Here is a 20,442-nt window from a genome sequence, read left to right as displayed (position 1 = left end):
CTCCTCAGCTGTTATCCTATTTGTTTTCCTGCTAAAGTCACAGAATACTGGGAAAAAAATAAGAAGGCTTGAGATTTTTCCCATTTCAGCGTCTGCAAAGGCAGATGAGATTTACACACAGGCAGCCTCCAAAGACAGCATGGATGCAAAGCAGCTCTCTGAGCATCCGTCCTTCCTGAGGCTGGTCAGTTAAGACCCCAGCAGACATGTGCAGTCCTTCTGGTCCTGTTGCAATGAAGCAGGGGGAAACCTTTCCTTAGCATTCAGTTCATTTGTTACAATTCTGCTACTAAGTAACTGGATGGGAACTGAGTTCTTGAACCACACAGGCTTAATTTTAATAGTTTTAGGACACAGTTTCTCCAATCAGATACCTTATAGCTCTGTACTAAAGGTGTTTTCTGGATGCTTGCAAGAGGATCTGGCAAGTTACATTTTAGTTTCCTAGGTGCAGAAGAATGCTTGATATTGATGGAGGAATCTTTAGGGGGTTTGTCTCTTAAAATGGCCTCTAACATACAACAATACTTCAATAATTGGAATGGGTGGCCCAGAGAACTGGCAGAGACCCCATCCCTGGAGGGATTTAGGAGACAGGTGGACATGGCCCTAAGGGACGTGGGTTAGTGATGTGACTTGGTAGGTCGGGTTGATGGTTGGACTTGATGATTTGAAGATCTTTTCCAATTCAGATGATTCTATAATTCTACAATTCCTCACCCTGCTTTTGCCTTCTTTTGGGGGCAAATGGCACCTTGAGGGCTCCTCCTTTTCATGCAATGACCTCTAGCCTTCCTTTCTCCTAACACCAAAATCAGAGTTATATCTGCTCCCGTGTTTGTATCTTTCTTCTTTTCCTTGCTAATCACCAAACTTCTTCCCAGAAAAATTTTGATAAATTTTTAGAGTGTTACAAAACTGCAGAAGTGATGACAGAATACAGTCGAAACATTACAGCATATCCTCTTATCCCCCAGCCCCCAACCTTATAATCTCTGTAATTAGAAAGCAATTGCATTGCTTTTTGTTTTTCTAGAATGATTCAACTTTGAGCAAAGCATATATCTGGAAATACTTCTATGTTCTAAACATAGAAATAAAAATGTTCTAATGAAAGTTAAGCATGAAAGTTAAGCTGCATTCTTTCCCATAGCATTCCCTACTGTGAAGGTTACTGTTTTAAAAAGTCTGTTTATACTGCACCATCTGTTAGACTTCTTTAAACTCACTTCATTCTTTATTGTGTGCTGTAATTAATGAGGTTTTCTGTATTATTACCATGGTAGCTGATGTTTTACTTTATAAATGAGAAGCAATAGCTCCCTGATGAAAAATTTGGCTTACTTCAACAGGTGAGGGGAATTTCCTTGAGATAGGACCTTTTGTTTAGGTGTCATTGTGGCATCTGAGCAGAAGCCTTAGCAGTAGTGCAGACCCCTTGCCTAGATACACCATGGGAATTAAGTTATAGATGAGCTGGATTAAGTTAATATGGCAACCTCATCTGTAAAGCAGAGTTGTCATATATGACTACTGCATTGTTTGGCAGATAACAAAGGGAATGAGACAAAATAAGTCAATATCAAACCTCTCTGGAAGCATTTGCTTCATCTTTGTTAAATGGCTTTGAAATACATCACAGAGATAAGGTCATGCTGCTAATGCCTTCTTGACTAGGATGACAGTTGCTGCAAGCTCTTGCCCCCTCCTTTTATTTTTATTTTTATTTTTCAAGTTGCAAACCATCTTATCTTCCTGGGGTACAACTGAGTTTTTATAACTACCCCAGTATTCCTTGTAAGAAGAACAGAAATTGAATGCCAAACATGAACATGGGTTCAGTTTTACACAGCCAAGGGAGGAGAAATGTCACATGATTAAACAATCTCTGGCTTTCAGTTCATCAATAAGCATGCTAATCTAAAAGAGAGGACTCTTCTTTTCCTTGAATTTGACTTTGACTTCATCTCTTTTCTTTAACTTTCATCTGTGCTAAGTACCCTTCACTCTGCTATACATATGAGGCTTCTGAACTTGCCATTTAATCTTGGCTAAGGCCTAGGACATAATCAGCAGAGTCTTAAATGGCCTCTGATAGTTGCCTTTCAAAAACTTAACAGCCTACCTTCAAAAACACATTTTTCCTTCTGCCCATCAAGAAAAATGACCTCTGATGGTCTATACTCACAGTTCACTGAGGGCTGATTTTCTCATTTGGGTGGAGTTTTATGGAGCTGATTCTTACTCTCTCAGCCCTTGGGGATTCTTAAGTACTACGTACCGTTAGACATGTTCACTTTGACACCACTGGGCTACATTAACAATGTATATATGCAATTAATCTTCACATTTGCTAGTAATCTCTAGAAAATTAGGTGTACTGTAACTTACTCATAATTTTGAATAAAACAGGAATAAACTGAGGCATTACAGAAAAAATATTGCAGACCTTCTTACGTCACAAAAAAAAAAGTAGAAGAAAGATTTGTTCTCCCACTTTATCATAAAAAAAAATCTGTCAATAAAGTACTGCACTATTTATACATGTACACACACAAACACATATATAAAATATATATATAAAGTGCTTTATATAGTGCCAGAAATCTCTCGCTTACTGCTCCCACTGCCCTAAAAAGAGTAAGAGGCTTCATCAGGATATAGTGATGATAAAGGTTCTATAGAAGGTACACTGCTACTGCTTAGATCTGTGCTTCTAATATAAGACAGCATGGGCCCAGCTGTTCCTTATATTGAGGTATGAGAGTTAGCATAAAGATCCACTGCTGCTTTCCAGAAACTCCAGACAAGAGACAAATCTCTTGCCAAACCTTTTCTTGGCCTGTGTATTGACTAAAGCTCATATTTACAAGCTGTATCACAAGATTATACTTAGCATTAAAGCTGGCTGATTAATTCATAACAATTATTGCCAAATTCTTCTCTTCACAGAACACTGATGTATTTTTCTAATTCCTCAGTTGTTTGTTAAGTAATGAATTGAGTGTTTTCAGTCTCACAGAATGAGAATAGCTGTGTTTTCAGTTGAAATGTGACAATCAGTTGCATATGTTATACAAGTTACACAGCATCGTTTTGTTACTTTCTCCTGTCTGGCAACATTGTAGGTGATTATTAAAGGAAATACTCATAAACTCTTACATACATACAAATTTCATTAGAATTTAGGAAAATATTTACAGGCAATACATTTTCAATTATAAATATCACCTGATGACTTTGGTATTCCTACTGTTAAACTATATTATACTCTTGCATTCATTTCTACTGGTTAACTACTATGAAGTAAATTCAATATTTTGTATGTATGGGTCACAAACACTGTAATAACTATGCTCCCAGAGACCAGCAGAGATAAGATCATGACATTTATCCTTTCAAACTCTGCCATTTGTTGGGAATCCTACTTTGAATTGCATAAACCACACGTAGCCTTGAGTAAGTCATTACGGTATATAGCTTAACACTCACTAAAGATAAGTTAAAAGTCTAAAGAAGCTAAATCTAAAGTGAATAAATGAGTAATTATCTCAGAATACTACACTTTAGATGCACATTACCTTAATTCTAAACATAAAATCATCACGGCCTTTAAATGAGCTGTCCTTGTAGATTTTCAGTTCTTTCCCTGAATTTTTATTACTGTTTGCATTTTGAGCTTAAATGATCCCCAAAACAAATCACATACCTCCTATGGCAATTGTTTTTAATGAATTGGTCTTCACTGCTTTTCTGCTTAAGACAAAATCCAGCTTTTTCTGAAGCACAGACTGAGAGTATGCAAATACCCACTGGGGTAGAATTTTGATCGTAGACTCATTTTTATGCATCAAAACACACCCAGGTTTCCTAGAGAAACAAACCCATCAAAACATGCTTATTAAGGACAAACAAAACATTTATTAAGGACAAACAATCAACATAGCAGAAGCTGTATCTGCTTTGTGTTTACGTATTTCAGTTTTCTCGAGTGGTGCATTTAGGTTTTAAGACTTTCTGCACAGTGCTGCAGTTCTCTGTTAGGCTGTTTAAAAAGTTTATGGTTTTCATGAACTTCCATAATCACTGAACCGCTTGCTGGTGTCCAGCCAATTGTAATGAAAGTGAAACCTGCATCCATGCCAAAAAGATTTTATTGAAATAGGAAGACACAGCAAGCAATCTACAAAATCCACTGAAATGGTACCCCATGACCCCAAACTAGCTAGCACTGAAAGCTACATTTAAATCAATACTTAATTCGGCAGAAAAATCAATTTCCCTCCCTCTGCAATCCATAAAATTCATCAGGAAAAAATTACCCCTCACATATTATCAGTCCCTTCAGCCTACAGGTTTAGAATTTAATTACAATAGACAATTTCAAGCCCTGTAACAGGTTGGGGTGACATGCTATAAGGTATTTTGCAACGTATCAGTTAAAACATGGATTAGATGTGATGTGAACACCTACAGCTTTCCTAACTTCTCTAGCCTTCCTTTACCAAAAAAGCAAACATTGCTTATAGGAATGCTTCTTAGTTACAGCTGTCCGTAGCATCAAGCAGTATCCAGGCTCCATTTCTGGAAAATGCTCAGCCTTTTGCAAAGACTGTGCAGGACTCAGATAATCCTACCTGACAATGTTAGGATTCAGTTTCTCTTAAGGCGGTGTCACCTCGCCTTTATTCTTCTACTTGGGTATTCCAGCCCTACTGTGAAACAGTTAAAGAGCTCAACTGCATGGCACACACAGAGCCCACCGATTCCTATTGGTAAGCACGTGCCCTTGGGTATGGATGTTACACATTCAACTGTTTGGGCATCTTAATCTGTGAACTTTCCTTTGTACTCCAGTTAGCTTGCTGTTAAATATGTTTAAATATACTGGCTTACCGATAAATGTGGTTTTAATATAATTTACAGAATAAAATTAATCTGGTCATTCTGTTTCATATTTGATAAACCAGTGGAGTTTTTTAAAATGTTTACCTCGGTAACAGACTCAATTGCTTAGCACATACATGAAAGAGCCTGCCTTTCCATTACATCACTGTACATCACTGTTTTGCTGCTATTCTAACCTCCACTCTTTACCTTTCTCTCTCTTTCTCCCTCTCTTTCTTTTTTTTTGTTTTGTTTTGTTTTGGACTGTTAGATATTTCTTTCCCGAATTTAGATTGTCTATACTTTTTAAAGGCTTCAAAGTCTTTGTGGGGATGCAGCCACATCTTATCAAAGGGGTCCAGCCTCTGAGACTTTTTCTTCCACTGTATCCCACAGCTCAGATCTCTACACTTTTTCTATTCATAGTCCTATATTGTCTCTGACAGAAGTTCAATAAAATTGTCTTTCTATCCACAATACCAGGATTCTCAACATGGTTGGAACTGAGTGTTATAGACCTATAGTCTATCTCTGCTGAGAAACCTGCACTCCCCTGCCTGCTTTATTAGACAGCAGGCTGCTGGCAAAAGGAGGATATCACTTGTAAATTGATGCATCACTTCTACTGTTTTTAGTCAATTAATTTGTGTCATAATTCCTGAATGTTTCCTTTTCACAGAGTCAAATGTTTAGATATCAGAAAGGAGCATTACTCTTCTGCCACTGGCGCTGGTGTTGCCTCTTTTGATAAAAATCTTTTTAAAGTAGGTTGCTTCACTAGTTTTTCTCTCTATTACTACATTTTTATTATTTAAAGCCTTCCTTAATTTAGGCACTTATTTCCTCTTTCTAGCATTAACTATACAGTAAAGTTATCCCATTGCAACAGCGTTGCAATGTTGCACTCTGACTTCCCACCCTATCAAACACAAAGTTCAGGGACTGTTTTGAAGTTTCACTTCATTCTTTTGCTCCTAGCCACATACAAGCTCCACTAGATATGTCAGAAGTGCATATAATTTGAAAATGAAAAAGGCAAACTGATATTTACATAGATAGACCAACGATGCAGCAGTAGATAGAGCACATATATTTGTTCAAGCCTGCAACCAGAAAATCCAATCCTACCTAGCCAAAAAGCACACCATTTTTCTAGCTTTCTGGATCCCCTACATTATATTCAAGTAATTTTTTAACGAATGGAAATTTTGTGGCTGTGTGCAATGACAGAACTCATTGACTTAGAAGGTCATTTACAAATTCTAGTATTCTATTTTTTATCTTTAAATTTTCATTCTTCTTTCGTGCTCTAGCACTGAATATTGTTATTTTAATTTTAATCTTCTGTTACCCTCCCTCCACTCATTGGTATATTTACCACTTACCATAACCTTTTCCCCTTTTTTTTAATTTTGTATTTGGAGGCAAGACATGAAAAGAGGAAAAGAATGAGGAAGAGTGAAGAACTGAGACAGCGTTGTAGGCTGAGAGGTATTTGCACATCGTAAGACTCAGTCTGTGATCTTATTTTCTGTTCTTCAGTCACCTTCAGTGGTACTATTCTAGTGAACTTCATGCAGTTTCACCACACACACATTACTCCTGGGAATGCTGTGTGTGGAATGTCTTTTACACAGAAACTTACTCTTTAGGAAATGTATGTGGATATGAAGACTGTTCTGCAGCTGACACAAGTATGATTACAAGGTAATATGTACGTGATGAAATGTCTTTCTGTCAATTGTTAAGTGTTCTGAAAACAAAGCTGCAGCCCATCAAAAACAGATTAGGGCAACTGTATTAACAGTGATAAAAAGTGAATGTGTGAGGCCTCATCGGACTCATAGGTACTCCACTGAAGTTGTAAGACTAATTATCTGAATAATGAAAGATTATTTGTCTCAATTTTATTTCAGTCTAAATTAGAAGACTGTACTTTCTGTAAAAAAACATAAGCGCTCCCTGCTTCATTGCTGTAATAATGGTTTTATTCCTGACATGTATCAGCATGAGCTCAGACATGTTACTCAGGAAAAATTATTAAGAAAAAACTCCATTCAGCTCTGCTAGCTATAATGAGCTTGTATTTGTCAAGTGGCTTTATGGTTAAATGAAAAGTTAATGATAAACAACCTTTCTGAACTGCTGGGTACACCATCCATGTGCTGGCTGTGACGTCCATCTTTAGCAAATAATGTTTCAGGAGGTAATCAGTATGGATGAGAAAATGAATATACAATTTCATCGTTAACAAATATTGCTGCAATGAACAGGAAATGCAAGAACACTAAAAATATGCTTTTCTTTACCTGGGATAATATTTTGTGTGTGTGTTTTCACTTAATACTGTCAACTACATAAGCTTAGGGATAAGTTCTTAAGAGCATTATAACATGCATTATACCATGTTTTTTCAAACCTCACTGAATTTCAAAAACATTACTGGTTGTTTCCATTAAGTAGACCACTGCTAAAAAGCCCAGCCATAATCTAGCTTTGTACGCATCCTGGGGAATGCACATAAAGTGCTGCACTCCCACGACAGGTACAAGGAGGAATCTTTGGAAGCCTAGAAGGAATGTGCTTTGAAATCAGTCTCCCTTGACCCTATTTTTATGCTGCTGTGAGGATAGTGCATTGGGAATGATCCTTAACTGATCCCAAATTACTGCATCCCAAGTGAGTTTCCTAACAATAATCCATATTGGATATCTCATCTCCCATATCCTTCTACCCCATATTGTGAGAAAGCTGGCTCTTGCTTGCCCTGCTAACTGTGTGAGACCTACTCAATCTACATTTCTTTGGCTTACATTTATAAACAAGGAGACTAAATATGAAAACAGTTGATCTTTATCCTTCTTCTCTTCATACTTCAAAAATCAGATATCTTCTACCTTAGAGATACACAAAAATCATCTCTTAGTGACTAACACAGACTTTGTGTTTGCAGAGTGTTTTTCCATTTACCAAATCTAAACAATAAAAATGTAGTAAAGAAGGTTCTCCACAATTTATATTAAGCAGTGAAAGTGCTCCATATAGCATTAAATGATAGTGTTGCATGCAATCCACACACATTATCTGAAGGCTTATATACCTGTTATATATCTAAACCTAATACAGACAGCCATAATAGTTTGTATGAATAGGAAACACTGCGCTTATTGAGCCACAGTCATGAAACTAAAAATGAAATTATATTCCTCCATCATAATACCGAAGCCAATATATAACATTTTGAAAGAACAAGCACACAGTAATACCTAGGTTAATACCGGATACCATACATTATTGCTCAATGCTATCAAAAAGCTGCATCTTCAGATTCTTTATAGAAACATATTACATTACTTAAATTGTCGAGACAAAGACAAAACTGTTCAATTTCAGCTTTTCCCAGCATCTCTGTTTTTATGAAATTGCAGATTTTTTTTCTAATAGAAGTGTAATTTATTTACTGATTAAATTCATATAAAGGAGATGTTCAGTCTCGATTATTTTTTTTTTTTTTTTAAGACCGTATTTAGGAGTATAAGTCCTAAGCACTGACAGGAGAATTCTCATTTGCTCCCACTCGCATCCTGGATTAGAATTTTATCCCACTGTTTCATTGCCGAACACTGAACAAATAATGTTCAGTGTTGCGCCTTCTTACAGTGCTAAACTTTGGATTCTTCCATATAGGCGAACTTAATTTGAGCTGTTATAAGGGTATCTCATTTGCTGCTCAATTTTCCAGTTGTTTTTGAAACCCCAATCATTAATCACCAGTTCATTGTGAATAGTTTATACTCTCCATTCCACAAGGATGGATTATCCAGTGTATATACCAGAAACAGACACCTGGCTTCATGCAGGACCTTTGCCAAGACCAAGCCATGCGGACATGTCACACCTGCGTTCGCTCCATCCCCACGTGGATGGAATGAGGTATTTCCACCAATTTAGCTTCTAGGAATCGCTTTCATGCCTGGGAGCTGCTATTATTTCCACATGATGATCTACCAGGGCTCTAGTGTTATGTACCATCCTGCAGGAGGGCCACGATTCAGTGCCTCAGTTTGGGCATTAACAAACAGGTTTCACCTGTGAGGGAAGAGCAAACTGGGGCTCTTCTTGGAGTTCAGATGAAAGCGCTTGCAAAGAGTCCATAGGCTTCCAGCCATGCTTATTAGGGCTTATTAGCACGAGTTAATTAAAAGGTAAAAATTTAGAAAGTGCTTTTAGTGACGAAAAAGCCCGCGCAGACAGCGCAGTACCTCCAGCAGGTGACCGCACCGTTCCCGCCAGGCACCAAGATGTCCTCCCGCGCCTCCTCAGGACAGCCCTGCGCCGTGCCCGACCCTCCCCATCCCCTCTCCTCCCCTGTGGAGGGATAGGAGCGCGGGGACCGCGCCGAGTTTCCGCCCGGGGAGCGGGGCAGGGCGGAGACAGCGGCCGGCGGGCGGGCACGCTGCGGCCAAGATGGCGCTTCCCGTGGCCGCGCGGGCGGGTGCTGCGCTGCGGGACCTGGCCCTGCGATCCGCCCGCCTGCGGGGCAGCTTCCCGGTGAGTCCCGGCCGCCGCGTCCTCCCGAGGAGGGAGGCTCTGCAGAAACCGCCCTGCTCCCCGTCCCTCCGTCTGCTGCTCGCCGTCCCTAGGAGCCTTTCCCCCCGGCTCCCGCTGGGCGCGGGGCTCAGCTCAGCCCGCGGCTGGAGCGGGAGCTTTCACTTTCCGTCTTCGCGCGCCCCAGGCTGTCCCTGGTCGGGTTACGGCTGTGAGCGATGTGCTGAGCCTGAAACCCCGCTGTGTTTGTAGCGTTGGAAGCAAGCAAATGTGTAGTGATAGAAACAAACATATCCGTTGCATTAGAAACATACAAACTAGACCCTCTCGCTGCCCCGTGCCCGGGGCAAAGGTCTGGGAGCAGCAGGCTTCGGAGTGTGGCTCTGCCTGAAGGGCTTGAGTCTTAAATCGGTCTTGGGACGGAACTTGGGTGGCCTTTTGGTGCTGATCGTTAGTTTCGTTTAGGAGTCACTTGTCCACTTCCTTAGTGCAAGTTTAAGCAGCGTCTGGGGCAGCTGCGCTCAGCTGGTGGCTGCGGCTTCCATGGGTAGGGTTGTGGGTCAGGGGCTCTGCTGGGCTGCACAGGAGGAGGCCATCATTCACCTCCACCACAGAACTGCAGAAGCACTAAAGATAAAATGAGATACATACATTTGGGATCGTTTTGGTGCCTGCTCCTTTATTTTGTCGTCTTATCAGATCAGCAGGTGCGTGGGAGTCTTCTTTGGTCTGTGCTCCCAAACGTTTTCCCAAAAGCAAAACCCACCTGGCTGAACAAAGCTGGTTTGAGTTGAGCGCTGCGCGGTGCAGCTGCTGGGTGCTTGTGGCTGTGCACGCTCAGGGCTGAGCAGAGCTGGCACTGTGCATCTTGTATATGGAATATCCTTCAGCCTGAGGGAAGCTTGGTTTTCTGATGGTGGGTACAGAAGAATTCAGTGCAGCTGGGCAACCGGTTTATTGCACATCTGTTTCATGTATGTGTGGATATGTGTATACACTTAATTGCGTATGTGTATTTAAATCTTCCTTGCCTTGATTAGCAATCCTGCCAGTCCCAGCAGTGTTTGGTGCTCACATATTACACTGAAAATGTGGTTCTGTCATAACGGCTCAAGTGACTCTGACCCTACAATACCAAACCCAGAAGTGGCTTTTTGTTTCTGCAAAGCTCTGGTTTGGAGAGCTTTTATAGGGCGAATCTGCTGAGATTCTCAAAATAATTAGGATATTAACATGTCAACTTTGAAAATTTATTTGTATGTTACTAACGAAATAGAGCTACTGAGCTTGTATTGTAAATGACATGTTCTTGTGTCTGAATTATTATGTCAGATAATCAGAGCTTCTCCCAAGTTATGCTCCTTCCATATCAACTGTTTTCAAGAACACTTTTTATACAGTGTAACAACTGATCAAATTCTTAATTTCCAAGTGGAACATTATTCTATAGAAAGGTCTTCATTTTTGCAGTGTTGCATTATAGAATTAATATCTGAATCATTCTCTAACTTTGATAGTCTCGGACTCCAAACCATTCTCCAGGTGTGGAGTCTGGATTCTGTGGTGCTACAAAGTAGCAAGGCGAAGAATGTGAGAGAGGCCTTCATTTCATTTGTACCATTCTCTACTTATTTCAGACCAGAAATTGCACCAATAATTTGATTTATTTACCATAAAACGGCAAAATCTGTTTTGTCTTCAAAGCCCGCCACAGTAGCAAATAATCTTAAACTTTTAAAACTGTTTCTTCTGGGAGTCTCCTCGTTATTCCCTGTTGGAAAACTCCGGTCTTGTGTCTAGTTGAGCATTTGCTCGAGCAGTTTGTTGGAGCTCTGGTAGCAGGAGGCTGAGGCAGGAGCACTGCAGATCAGTTTTGTTTCTCATCCAGTGCTTTCTGGTGTTTTCGTAACCCTGTGTAAGTAGATGCCTGATGAGATTTAAAATCTTTCCTCGTAAGCTTGATGACAGGAGTGGTATTCATGCACTGTCTCTGTTGCAGAATTACTCATTTCAAAACCGTTGATGCTGCTCACAGCTATGTTGAAACAAGCTTTTTGAGGAGTTTGGTTGTATGCTCTCATAAAAATCTACATGAACAAGCATTTTTTTTTTCCTCTGTGACTTTAGGGGTGGAATAAGTGATGCTTGATCCTATCCCATGAAAATATTTTATCATCCTTCAGCTTTTCCTTTGTCTCTTTAACTTATCATAACTTATATTTTTTTTCCCCCTTTTTAAAAATTCTTGATGGATTCAGTTGTTTGTGCTCTTGGAGTTTAAATCTGACCAAGTGTTTCAAGAAGATAAAAGATAAATTTCAGTTGTCTGCGGTGCTTGTGGACAAGCGTATTTAGACCTGCTCTTACTGGAGCAGTATTTGTAAAGAGCTGTGACAAACGCTCCAGGGACCATTCTGCAGCAGAATTCAATCTTGTTGGCTAGCAACAAATAGGCTCCATTGAAGGCTGTTTATTTGAATGGGAGTTGGATTCAGCCCTTTGGGAGAATGCTGTGTTTTCAAAATAGCTTCAGATGCGGTGAATTTCAGCGATGAATATAAATAAGGAACAATTAAGTCAGAGTCATAATAAAATGCTTAAGGTAACTCTCAAATTTTCTAATACAATGGACAGATAATAGCTAGTGCATTATACAGCCCTATCCTGGCCTTCAAAACTCTCCTCAGTCCTGCTGTAACATTTCCAAATTTCATGCATGTTGAAAATATTTGAAAATAAATAAGAAAAGATTGGATGCAGCAACATTCCGGTTTTAAAATCTACTGAATTTTGTGTGGGTTAAAAATAGACAAGATTGTTTGCCGCAGATGCCTTCAGTTCCTAAACTTGACAACTTGTGAAGCCTCCTTAATGCTGAATGGAGGAAGTTTTGTCTTTGTTAAGAAGTTATCAGCTGTAAGCGAAGTTAATGATCTTCCATGCAAGGGAAAACGTTATTGAAGATAACTCGTAATTTATGACTTCAGCAGCTACTCATATGCCAGAAGTCTTCCTTTTTTTCTTGGCTTGATGTAAAGCTTTTGAAAGTTTCTTGAAGGTTCAGTCTGCTTCTATATTTGGCTTTTCCTGGTTGTCAGTTTCACTATAATTCTTAATATTTTATGTTTAGAGGCAGGCATTACACGAGCCTACTGACTTCCACAAGCAATATTTTTTATTATGTGTGCCTAAATAAAAATAAAAAAAAAAACTGCAGTCCTCTTTGAACTGTAGGCAGCGCTGAAATGCCGATACGCAGTGGATGTTTGGCCCACTCCTTCCTGGCGGTTCTCTTTAAGGCAGTTAGAGAATCCTATTTGGAGATGGTAATGAAAACATGAATATGTTAAGACTAATTTAATTTGTTCATTTTTAAGTAGTTTTATACCGGTGAATCTTCTGTCTTAGAAACAGAATGCGCATGTTTACAGTGTTATCTAGAAGTAGCAAATCATTGCACTTTGCTGTTTTTATTGGCCATTCTTTGTGCTTCATTTAAGTATATTCAGAGGATAGGGCCAATGAGCTGAGAAGAGATAGGCTTCATGAATATGGCACTTGGTTGAGAATTACCGGGGATGCCTATATTCTTAAACCTGGCCGTGGATCAGTAAACTCTTCCACCTTCTGAACTCCCAACCAGTTCATCCACAGATAGCCCTTGCTTGGGTATATTTAGGATTAACTGATTATTTTGCTATAAAAGCAAGTGCTTTTTCATTGATTGGCCTCCCGAGGTGTTAGTTACTGTTGTCAGTAGACAAACTCTGTTTCCTTTATCGGTGTCTGAGAAGTTTTCTTCTTTCTTCCTGTTCTTTTTTTTCTGGAATATTGTCAGTGTGTAGCAGTTCTTTATTTTTTTTTTGTTTGTTTGTTTCACTTTCATTTAGTTAAATGTTGGCTGATGACTGCCAACAAGAATGCTCTGAGGGATGCGGGAAGATGGTGAGATTCTTTTGGGAATGTAAAAAAGAGTGAGATATGGGCATAGAAATGCTTGAAGTTTGGTTCTTCCTTAGAAGCAGATCATTTTTTCCCTTTTGTTTTGAATATTCATTTTTAGCAAGAGTTGGAAGTTTACTTAGTGCCTGGAAATGATCCCCTGCCCCATCTTAAAGGCGCACTTACTGGGACAGTTCTGGGATTACTGAACCCGTACTGATTTATTCTTCTGTTGCTGTGGTCCACACCTGCAGCAAGCAGCTCAGCTCATTATTGCATCAGACAGTCCAATCTTTCTGTGCATGTCTGTGACTATAATCTGCAGCTTTGAGCATATACCCTAAGGATTTTCTACAGAAAATTCCCTTCTTTAATATTCTCTGCTGATGAAGCCAGTTTCTAGCCATCTGTGTATCAGAGCTGAATGCTCATCTCTCACCTCAGCATTTTAATAAAATACAGGGTGCAGACAGGAATCGGGTCATCACTGCAACTGATTATGACAGTAACTTTGGGAATGGTAATTAAGCATTGATCCATAATTAATAGTGAGCTATTGATCTTATTTTAAGTCAGTAACAGTAGGTGTAGGTATGAAACTAAGGGAAGTTAAGATGGAATACTGTGGAAAGTCCTGTTCATCTTAAGGAAGGTGGACCAGACACAATATTGACCTTCAAGATTTGGTGGGCATTAACTCAGTTTAGAGCAAGAAGCCTTTTGTTTATTTGTTTTCTTTTGGTGATTACATTGTAAATGAGATGATTTTATTTGTCTGAAAATGGATACACATTTTGAGAGTATCAGTAGCAGCAACTTCATACACCTATTCATACAGCGTGTCTTTAGAATACTTCAGGAGCAATAAGCAAGCTCGTGGGAGCAATAAGTGGGAAAGATGAAAACCAGCAAGGTATTATGGGGTAGATAGACTCTGAGGATTATAAGCAGTGAACAAGAGTCTCAATTTGTGCCAGGAGGAGAGAGAATCACTCTTGCTGTAGTTACTTTGCTTTGGTGTCTAACTCCTGTCCACTTACATTCTCTGGGAGATGTGAAAGTTTTGTAGGAATTGCCTGGAATGGAAAAGTAAGGAAGATTTCTGATTACATTTGGTAGAGTTGTCTCTTGCTCAAGACTTTGGACTAAAAAATCTGAAGCTGCAAATTAAAAGCCAGGAACAAGTCACTCATGGAATACTTTTTTTTTTTTGAGATCCCTCTCAGAGGGATCCACGGGCAAAAGAACAGCTTAATTTGACATCTGCTTATTTAGTGGCAGCCAAGAAAGCAGCTACAGCCTTGCAAAAAGAAAAAAAAAGAAAGTTGCTCCTACATAATATTGGTATGAAACTGTCTGGGAAATTACAGTTATGGGAAAGATTACATATGCAAATTATAGATAAGTGATAGGTAAAGATAAAGAATATAGATATCTATGAAAATTACAGATGAAAGTGCTATTAAAAGCAGCAGAATACTTTTCCTTATCAACAGCTTACTTGCTTAGCTGTTTAAGGTATGAAGGTGGGATAAGAAATTTATTTTCCCCTAAATTATTTAGCTTCTTCAACTCTGCCTCTCCAAACACACTGGAAACACTGAATGTATTTAATTAAATTCTTTCATGCAGAGTTTCAGTCTGGGTTTGTTTCTCAGTTGGATGGCTCAGTTTAAAATAGTCTACAGCGATGCTGTAAATTTAGGGAATAGAGGAGCTGGTATTTAGAGCTTGTGTTAAACATGTTGTGAAACTCTGAGAGAGAGAGAGAGATGGGCTGGGGAATAATATGTACTATGAAAGTATTTTTGTAGGGCTACATTTAATTTACCTGAGATCTGTGTTTGGACTATTGTAATTGTGGGTTTTAGGAGCTGCATAGATCTGATGTCAGATGTCAACCAGGGATGAAAGAACCTTGCTGCATAACCTGCCCGTATGGGACCTTTTTCCATGTCCTCTCAGTAATTACTTCTCTATGCAGCGTTAACAGAGGTTATTTTGGTCAGTCAGTTTTCTAGCTACCCTGTAGTCTATACAAGGAGACAAAACCATGGCATGCAGAGGGAGCTGAGGGGTTTGACTTCTCTTGGAGTCCTGGAACTTGTTATAGATTCAGGGTTGCAGTCTCTGGTCGTCTCTCAGTGCTTTCTTCCACCAGTGCAGAAGTGGTTCATGTCATGTCCCACTGGTAGCTCTTGTTAAGAGTGATTTTATGATTAAAAAGTAGAATATGTATTTTTAATTCACTGGCCACAGTAACGCACCTTATTTCTTTGAAGATTTAGTAACAAAGATATTCTGAAAAACACTCCATCATACCCAGGCTGGCTGGATGGGATGGATACCCACGTCCAGGCTGGACATGGCTCTGGGCAGCCTGGTCTAGTGGTTGGTGACCCTGCACTCAGCAGGGGGGTTGAAACTCAATGATCTTTGAGGTCCTTTTCAACCCAGGCCATTCTATGATTCCCAGTTGTCTACAAATCTGTTTTCAGACCATCGCTGTGGCACTGGGGATGCGCGGTGGAGCTGGGATACTCACACAGGGTTTGGTCGCAGAGCAGCGCTGAGAGTTGCCAGCCCTACGGAGTTGGTGCTTTCCTCCTTGTCCCCCTCGTGCATGGGACTTGTGACTTCAGTTACTTACTCTGCTGTCTTTTATGAGCAGCCACTTTGAGTTGACATTGGCTTTATTGGTGCCCTTGGTTGCTTAGTGCCTGCTGAATGTTATCGGCTTGGAGGTAGGTAGTGGCTCTAAAGAGCTGCTCGACTAACGTGTTTCTGGTGAATGCTTGCTCTCCCCTACCCCTCAGCTCGCTGATGAGCTTTTATTGTGCACTGCAGTTCTACATGTCTGAAAGCCTCAATCCTTGCAAACAGCCGAGCACAGGCAGTGAACGCTCCTGTGTTTCCAGAAGGCAAGAAGCTGGAGATGGCTTTGTTTTTAAGATGGCTTAAAATAGAGTTTCATTTGCCTGGAATGTTTGATCAGTGGTGTAAGAAATGTAGAAATAGACTTTAGGGTCAGTCTGTTTGATGATAAAGAGATAATGCTGCTCGTGGTGTCCCGGACTTGCTTTGAGATTTGAGGATGGCAGCAGGGTGAGTTTTCAGAGTGAATAATGAAGAAATATTAATAAAGAAAATGTATCCCGCGGAGTAAGGAAAAATGCTCATAACCTTTGGTTTCCTATTAAAAAAGCATACTTTCATCCTCTGTTCTGTGACAGGTTCTGGTTTCTGTGCAGCTGCGCCAAAGCAGCCAGGTGGCTGTCTTCCTCTTGTATGTTTGTTCCTTTACGTTCACTTCATGTAGGTCTAAGTCAAGTGGTCTAACTAAAACCAAGTGTTTTTAACAATAAAAGGTGATTTGAAACAAAAGCTGTGTATCAGTCAGTTTTGTGGTGTTTCTGGGACAGAAAAGGTTGCAGTCCATTCCATACAATGTACTTGTTTGGTAAGCCACTTATGACTTATGCATGCGGTAAGACTGTTACTGTAGATACTTCTCTATATTTCTCTACTGCTGTGGACATTTGCATGTTTATTGCTTTGGAGTGTTATGCTGCTTAGTGCTCAAAGCCGTAATCTTTGTGATGACATAATTAGGTAGCGTGGAAATTATCATGATTTCACTGCAAGTACTGAAGAACTGGAACAAAAACTATGATTATGTTTCGTATTTGCTTCTGTATGATGAGAAATAGAGCTCATAATGTCTAAATTGACATTTAATTGGTGTTTTTCTTAAAATATCAGTGATTTCTAATGCTTGAGAAAATAGTTTTCCAGGGCATGGCAGGTGCAAGGAACTTCTTTGATAGGTATGATTACTTTAGCTGGGAGTTCAGAAACATTCCTGATCAACCCACTGACCATGCTTTGAGGTTCCTAATAATTCAGGAAGCTTAATTAGGGTGAGCTGTAGGAAAAAATTCGTAGTGGGCTCTTTATATTCCTACTCTTTATATTTCATGGTTGGTGGTAAAAATAATTTGAGTTATTTTTTTCCTGGCTGCATTTAATGTGTAGGACACTTCTTCATAGTTGCATAAAAATATGATTTAAATCTTGTGAAAATGAGGAAGCTTAAACACTTTGTAAGGTGAGAGCAGAAATACTAAATTTAAATTAAATGACTATTTCTGATTTATGTGAAGAAGGTAGCACAGTTCCCTTTTTGGCTAAGTAATGCATATCACCAGCAGTCTTCCTTCATTTACAAAGGCAGGTAATGTATCACAGTATTTTCTGTGACTGATGACTCAGTTGTACACCGTGGTAAGTTTATTTTCATCAGATACTTCAAAGCCTCTATTTTTTTAGGTCAGGGAAGTATGCTTTTTCCCAAAGCTTTGAAGTTTCAAATAAACAAAATGGGCATAATTTGACTAAAATTAATTACTAATGCAAAAGAGAACTATTGATAGCTAACACATTGAGAAAAGGAGAAATTGAATCCATGAATTTGTATTCTTCTTCATTTTGTCCAAGCAAAGGCTCTGAAAACTGATTCCAGAAGTGCAAAGCTTGTGTGGACGTACAATAAGTATTTTTAATATTGTTTTATTTTGTGAGGTTTAAAGAATGCAAGATATATATATTTTTTTCCAAATGGTTTCTGAAGTTAGCTGAGGGCGTGCTGCCTAGCCAGGGCAGGGGACTGAGAGCTCTGTGTTCAGGCAGGCAGCTTTGTTTTATTGCCATCCTACTTCTTAGGAGGCCTTAAGCATGTTGTTCAAGCCGGAAGGTTTCTGTGTAATCTTGTAGAATGGGAGCCCGCTGTAGTTAGGCTGTGTTTTCAGAACTCAATGATTCACTGCTCAGCTCAACTTCTGTGTGATTTCAGCAGGTTCAGCTCTGCCCGGTCAGCCTTTAAATGCTAAGCAGAGTGCATCAGAGAACTTGTCAGTGTCTAAAATGTGCTGGCACTTAATTTGCAGCAACTTCTATTTTGGTGTTTGTATGTAAATAGAGGCCTTGCCACTCCCCTGCGTTGTGGTGCAGGGCTGTGAAGGATTTGGCCATGCACTCCTTAATTTGGGATGATCCCGTGGCTGCCGAATGGAACTGAGTGCAGAGCAATGGGTAGCAAGGTGTGGGAAAGGGAGCTGTGAGGTCAGGACCTTCCTGGTGAGGGGCTGTTCTTCCTGCCATCACCTCTTGTACTCCTGAGATCTGCAGTCCTCAGAAGAACGTGTCCACATGGATGCATGAAGATTGTCCAGGTGGCAGCTGCTAAAATCAGCCTTGCAGTGCACAAGGAGGTGGGCTCAGATGCTGGTTTTCGAGATAAGGAGAATAAGGCTGACAGAAAGAGCTCAAGTCTGACCCTGTGCTTGTTCCTTGTACTTTACAATAGGGCTTAGTGGGTGGGAGAGTGTGTTTACAGAATAGCTGTCAAAATCCCTGTGTGTAAGCAAGCTGCAAAAAAGTCTGTAAAGTGTAATCATTACTGGAGGCTTTAAATCTGCAACGAGCGAAGGACTCGCTTTGAGTTCATTCTTGTCTCTGCTTCTTCGCCTGAGATGTAAACAGAAGGGTAAATCAGAAAGCTGCATTTATGAACATGACTTAAAGACACTCTGGAACAGAATTGTGTAGTGTTCTTTTTATCCTTTTTCTTTCTTGAGCTAATGGCCCAAGTGACGTGTGCAGTGTAGGAACACCGCACCACAGTGCGTCATCTCTAGGGGAGAGCAGAGGCTAAGCTTGGGAACAATCAGTTTGCAATCAGACTGATTATAAAGGGACAGGAAGGCAGACAAGGTAAAAGCAAAAGAACGTAGGGCAGAGAGCTATAGAGAGAAATGTTCAGGAACTCTTGAACTAAAAATGTTTCTTACAGCAGCGAGCTATCAGGAACATTCAGGAGAGCTATTAAGGGCAGCTTTATGGTTTTGTTAAAATAACTGTTTAGTTTTTTCCAGCCCCACTTCTACCCAGAGTGCATTTACTTAGAAACTGGCAAAGTTTAACCCTTACCATTTTATCTGCAATGCTCTGAGATATTCAAGGCACAACTGACATGCCTCTAGAACTTACACAAAGACTTGTGTTTCTTCACATGTGCCTTGCTATGACTGAAGTACAATGGAACAGGAGCTATCCAGGGACTTTTCCTTTTTTAATCCAATCTATCTGATTTTGTTAATCTGTTTCAAAATGGAGAATAATGTGAGCTAGTTCACTGCTGTCTTCTGGAGTCCTCCTCTGATTGTAGCATTTGTTAGAGCACTGTTCTGGGTTGGATCTGCTGGGTAAGGGTTTAGAAGGTGGGCTTCAATGAAAGAGACAAATAGAGCAAAGAAAGCCTTGAGATAAACCAGACACTCCTGATGTTCCAGCTTCCAACCAATTGGTACCAACATGGAGAGAGGAAAGGGAAGGCTGAATCAAAATTTAGGAGGGATATTGAAGGGTCACTGTGGTTTTTCCAAACAGAAAGTAATCAATATATTGTTAAAGTTAAATATATTTTTAATGGCAGGAAATACTGGTTTACAGGTGGAAGAAGTAAATCCTCATGGACATCTTACATATTTATCAATTCACTAACTTTGAGGCAGTGGGTAGTGAATAAAATGTCCAGTTTCCCCTTATCTTTAAATTTAAAAGAGCTTTAACAGAGACGCATGTATACGTATTTTCAAATGAGATTGCCTTGCTGAGTTGACAGTTCAGCTGATGAGTGAGTTTTGGGAAGGCTCGCCCATTGCAGTGAGGAAATCAGTGAGAGAGTGAGGCAGTCTGATTTTACTTTGGGGTCAAATCCAGCAGGCTTATTTCTTTGGTAAAGCCATACATAGATGGGAAGCTTTCTGCTGCAGCAGAAGGTTTGTAGGCCTGTGCAGGTCTGAACACTTGCATCTTATTCAGAGCTGATCCTGCCAATTCCCTCACTGCCAGGTTTTTATTATTCCTTTATGTAGTGTGCAGTTATGTTTTGTTCTAGTTTGTTTTGAAATAATTCAGCCATACTTTCTAGGGCTTTATGGAACTCATCAGTACTGCCTGTATACCTGTCTGATAAGGCTTCAGTAACTTAGCATAATCATTAAA

The 20,442-nt window shown here is 39.9% G+C and overlaps 2 protein-coding genes across 4 annotated transcripts in view; one reads left to right on the top strand and one right to left on the bottom strand.

Annotated features, from left to right (window-relative positions):
- The window catches only part of FAM19A1 (family with sequence similarity 19 member A1, C-C motif chemokine like), a 300,399-nt gene extending 291,111 nt beyond the window's left edge, over positions 1-9,288 (bottom strand). For all 3 annotated transcript variants that reach the window (XM_021409372.1, XM_021409365.1, XM_021409369.1), the window contains exon 1: positions 9,150-9,288. The gene's annotated coding sequence lies outside the window, so the exon portion shown is untranslated. The remainder of the gene's footprint in view (positions 1-9,149) is intronic.
- Positions 9,285-20,442, top strand: part of SUCLG2 (succinate-CoA ligase GDP-forming beta subunit) — a 105,377-nt gene continuing 94,219 nt past the window's right edge. The window contains exon 1 of the mRNA XM_021409364.1: positions 9,285-9,438. Coding sequence (XP_021265039.1) covers positions 9,355-9,438 — 84 coding nt within the window. The 5' untranslated portion in view covers positions 9,285-9,354. The remainder of the gene's footprint in view (positions 9,439-20,442) is intronic.

Source organism: Numida meleagris, chromosome 11 (genome assembly GCF_002078875.1).
Source record: "Numida meleagris isolate 19003 breed g44 Domestic line chromosome 11, NumMel1.0, whole genome shotgun sequence".
In the NCBI taxonomy this organism is placed as follows: domain Eukaryota; kingdom Metazoa; phylum Chordata; class Aves; order Galliformes; family Numididae; genus Numida; species Numida meleagris.
The sequence above is the reverse complement of the archived record's forward strand: the minus strand, read 5'-3'. Positions and strand labels throughout refer to the sequence as shown.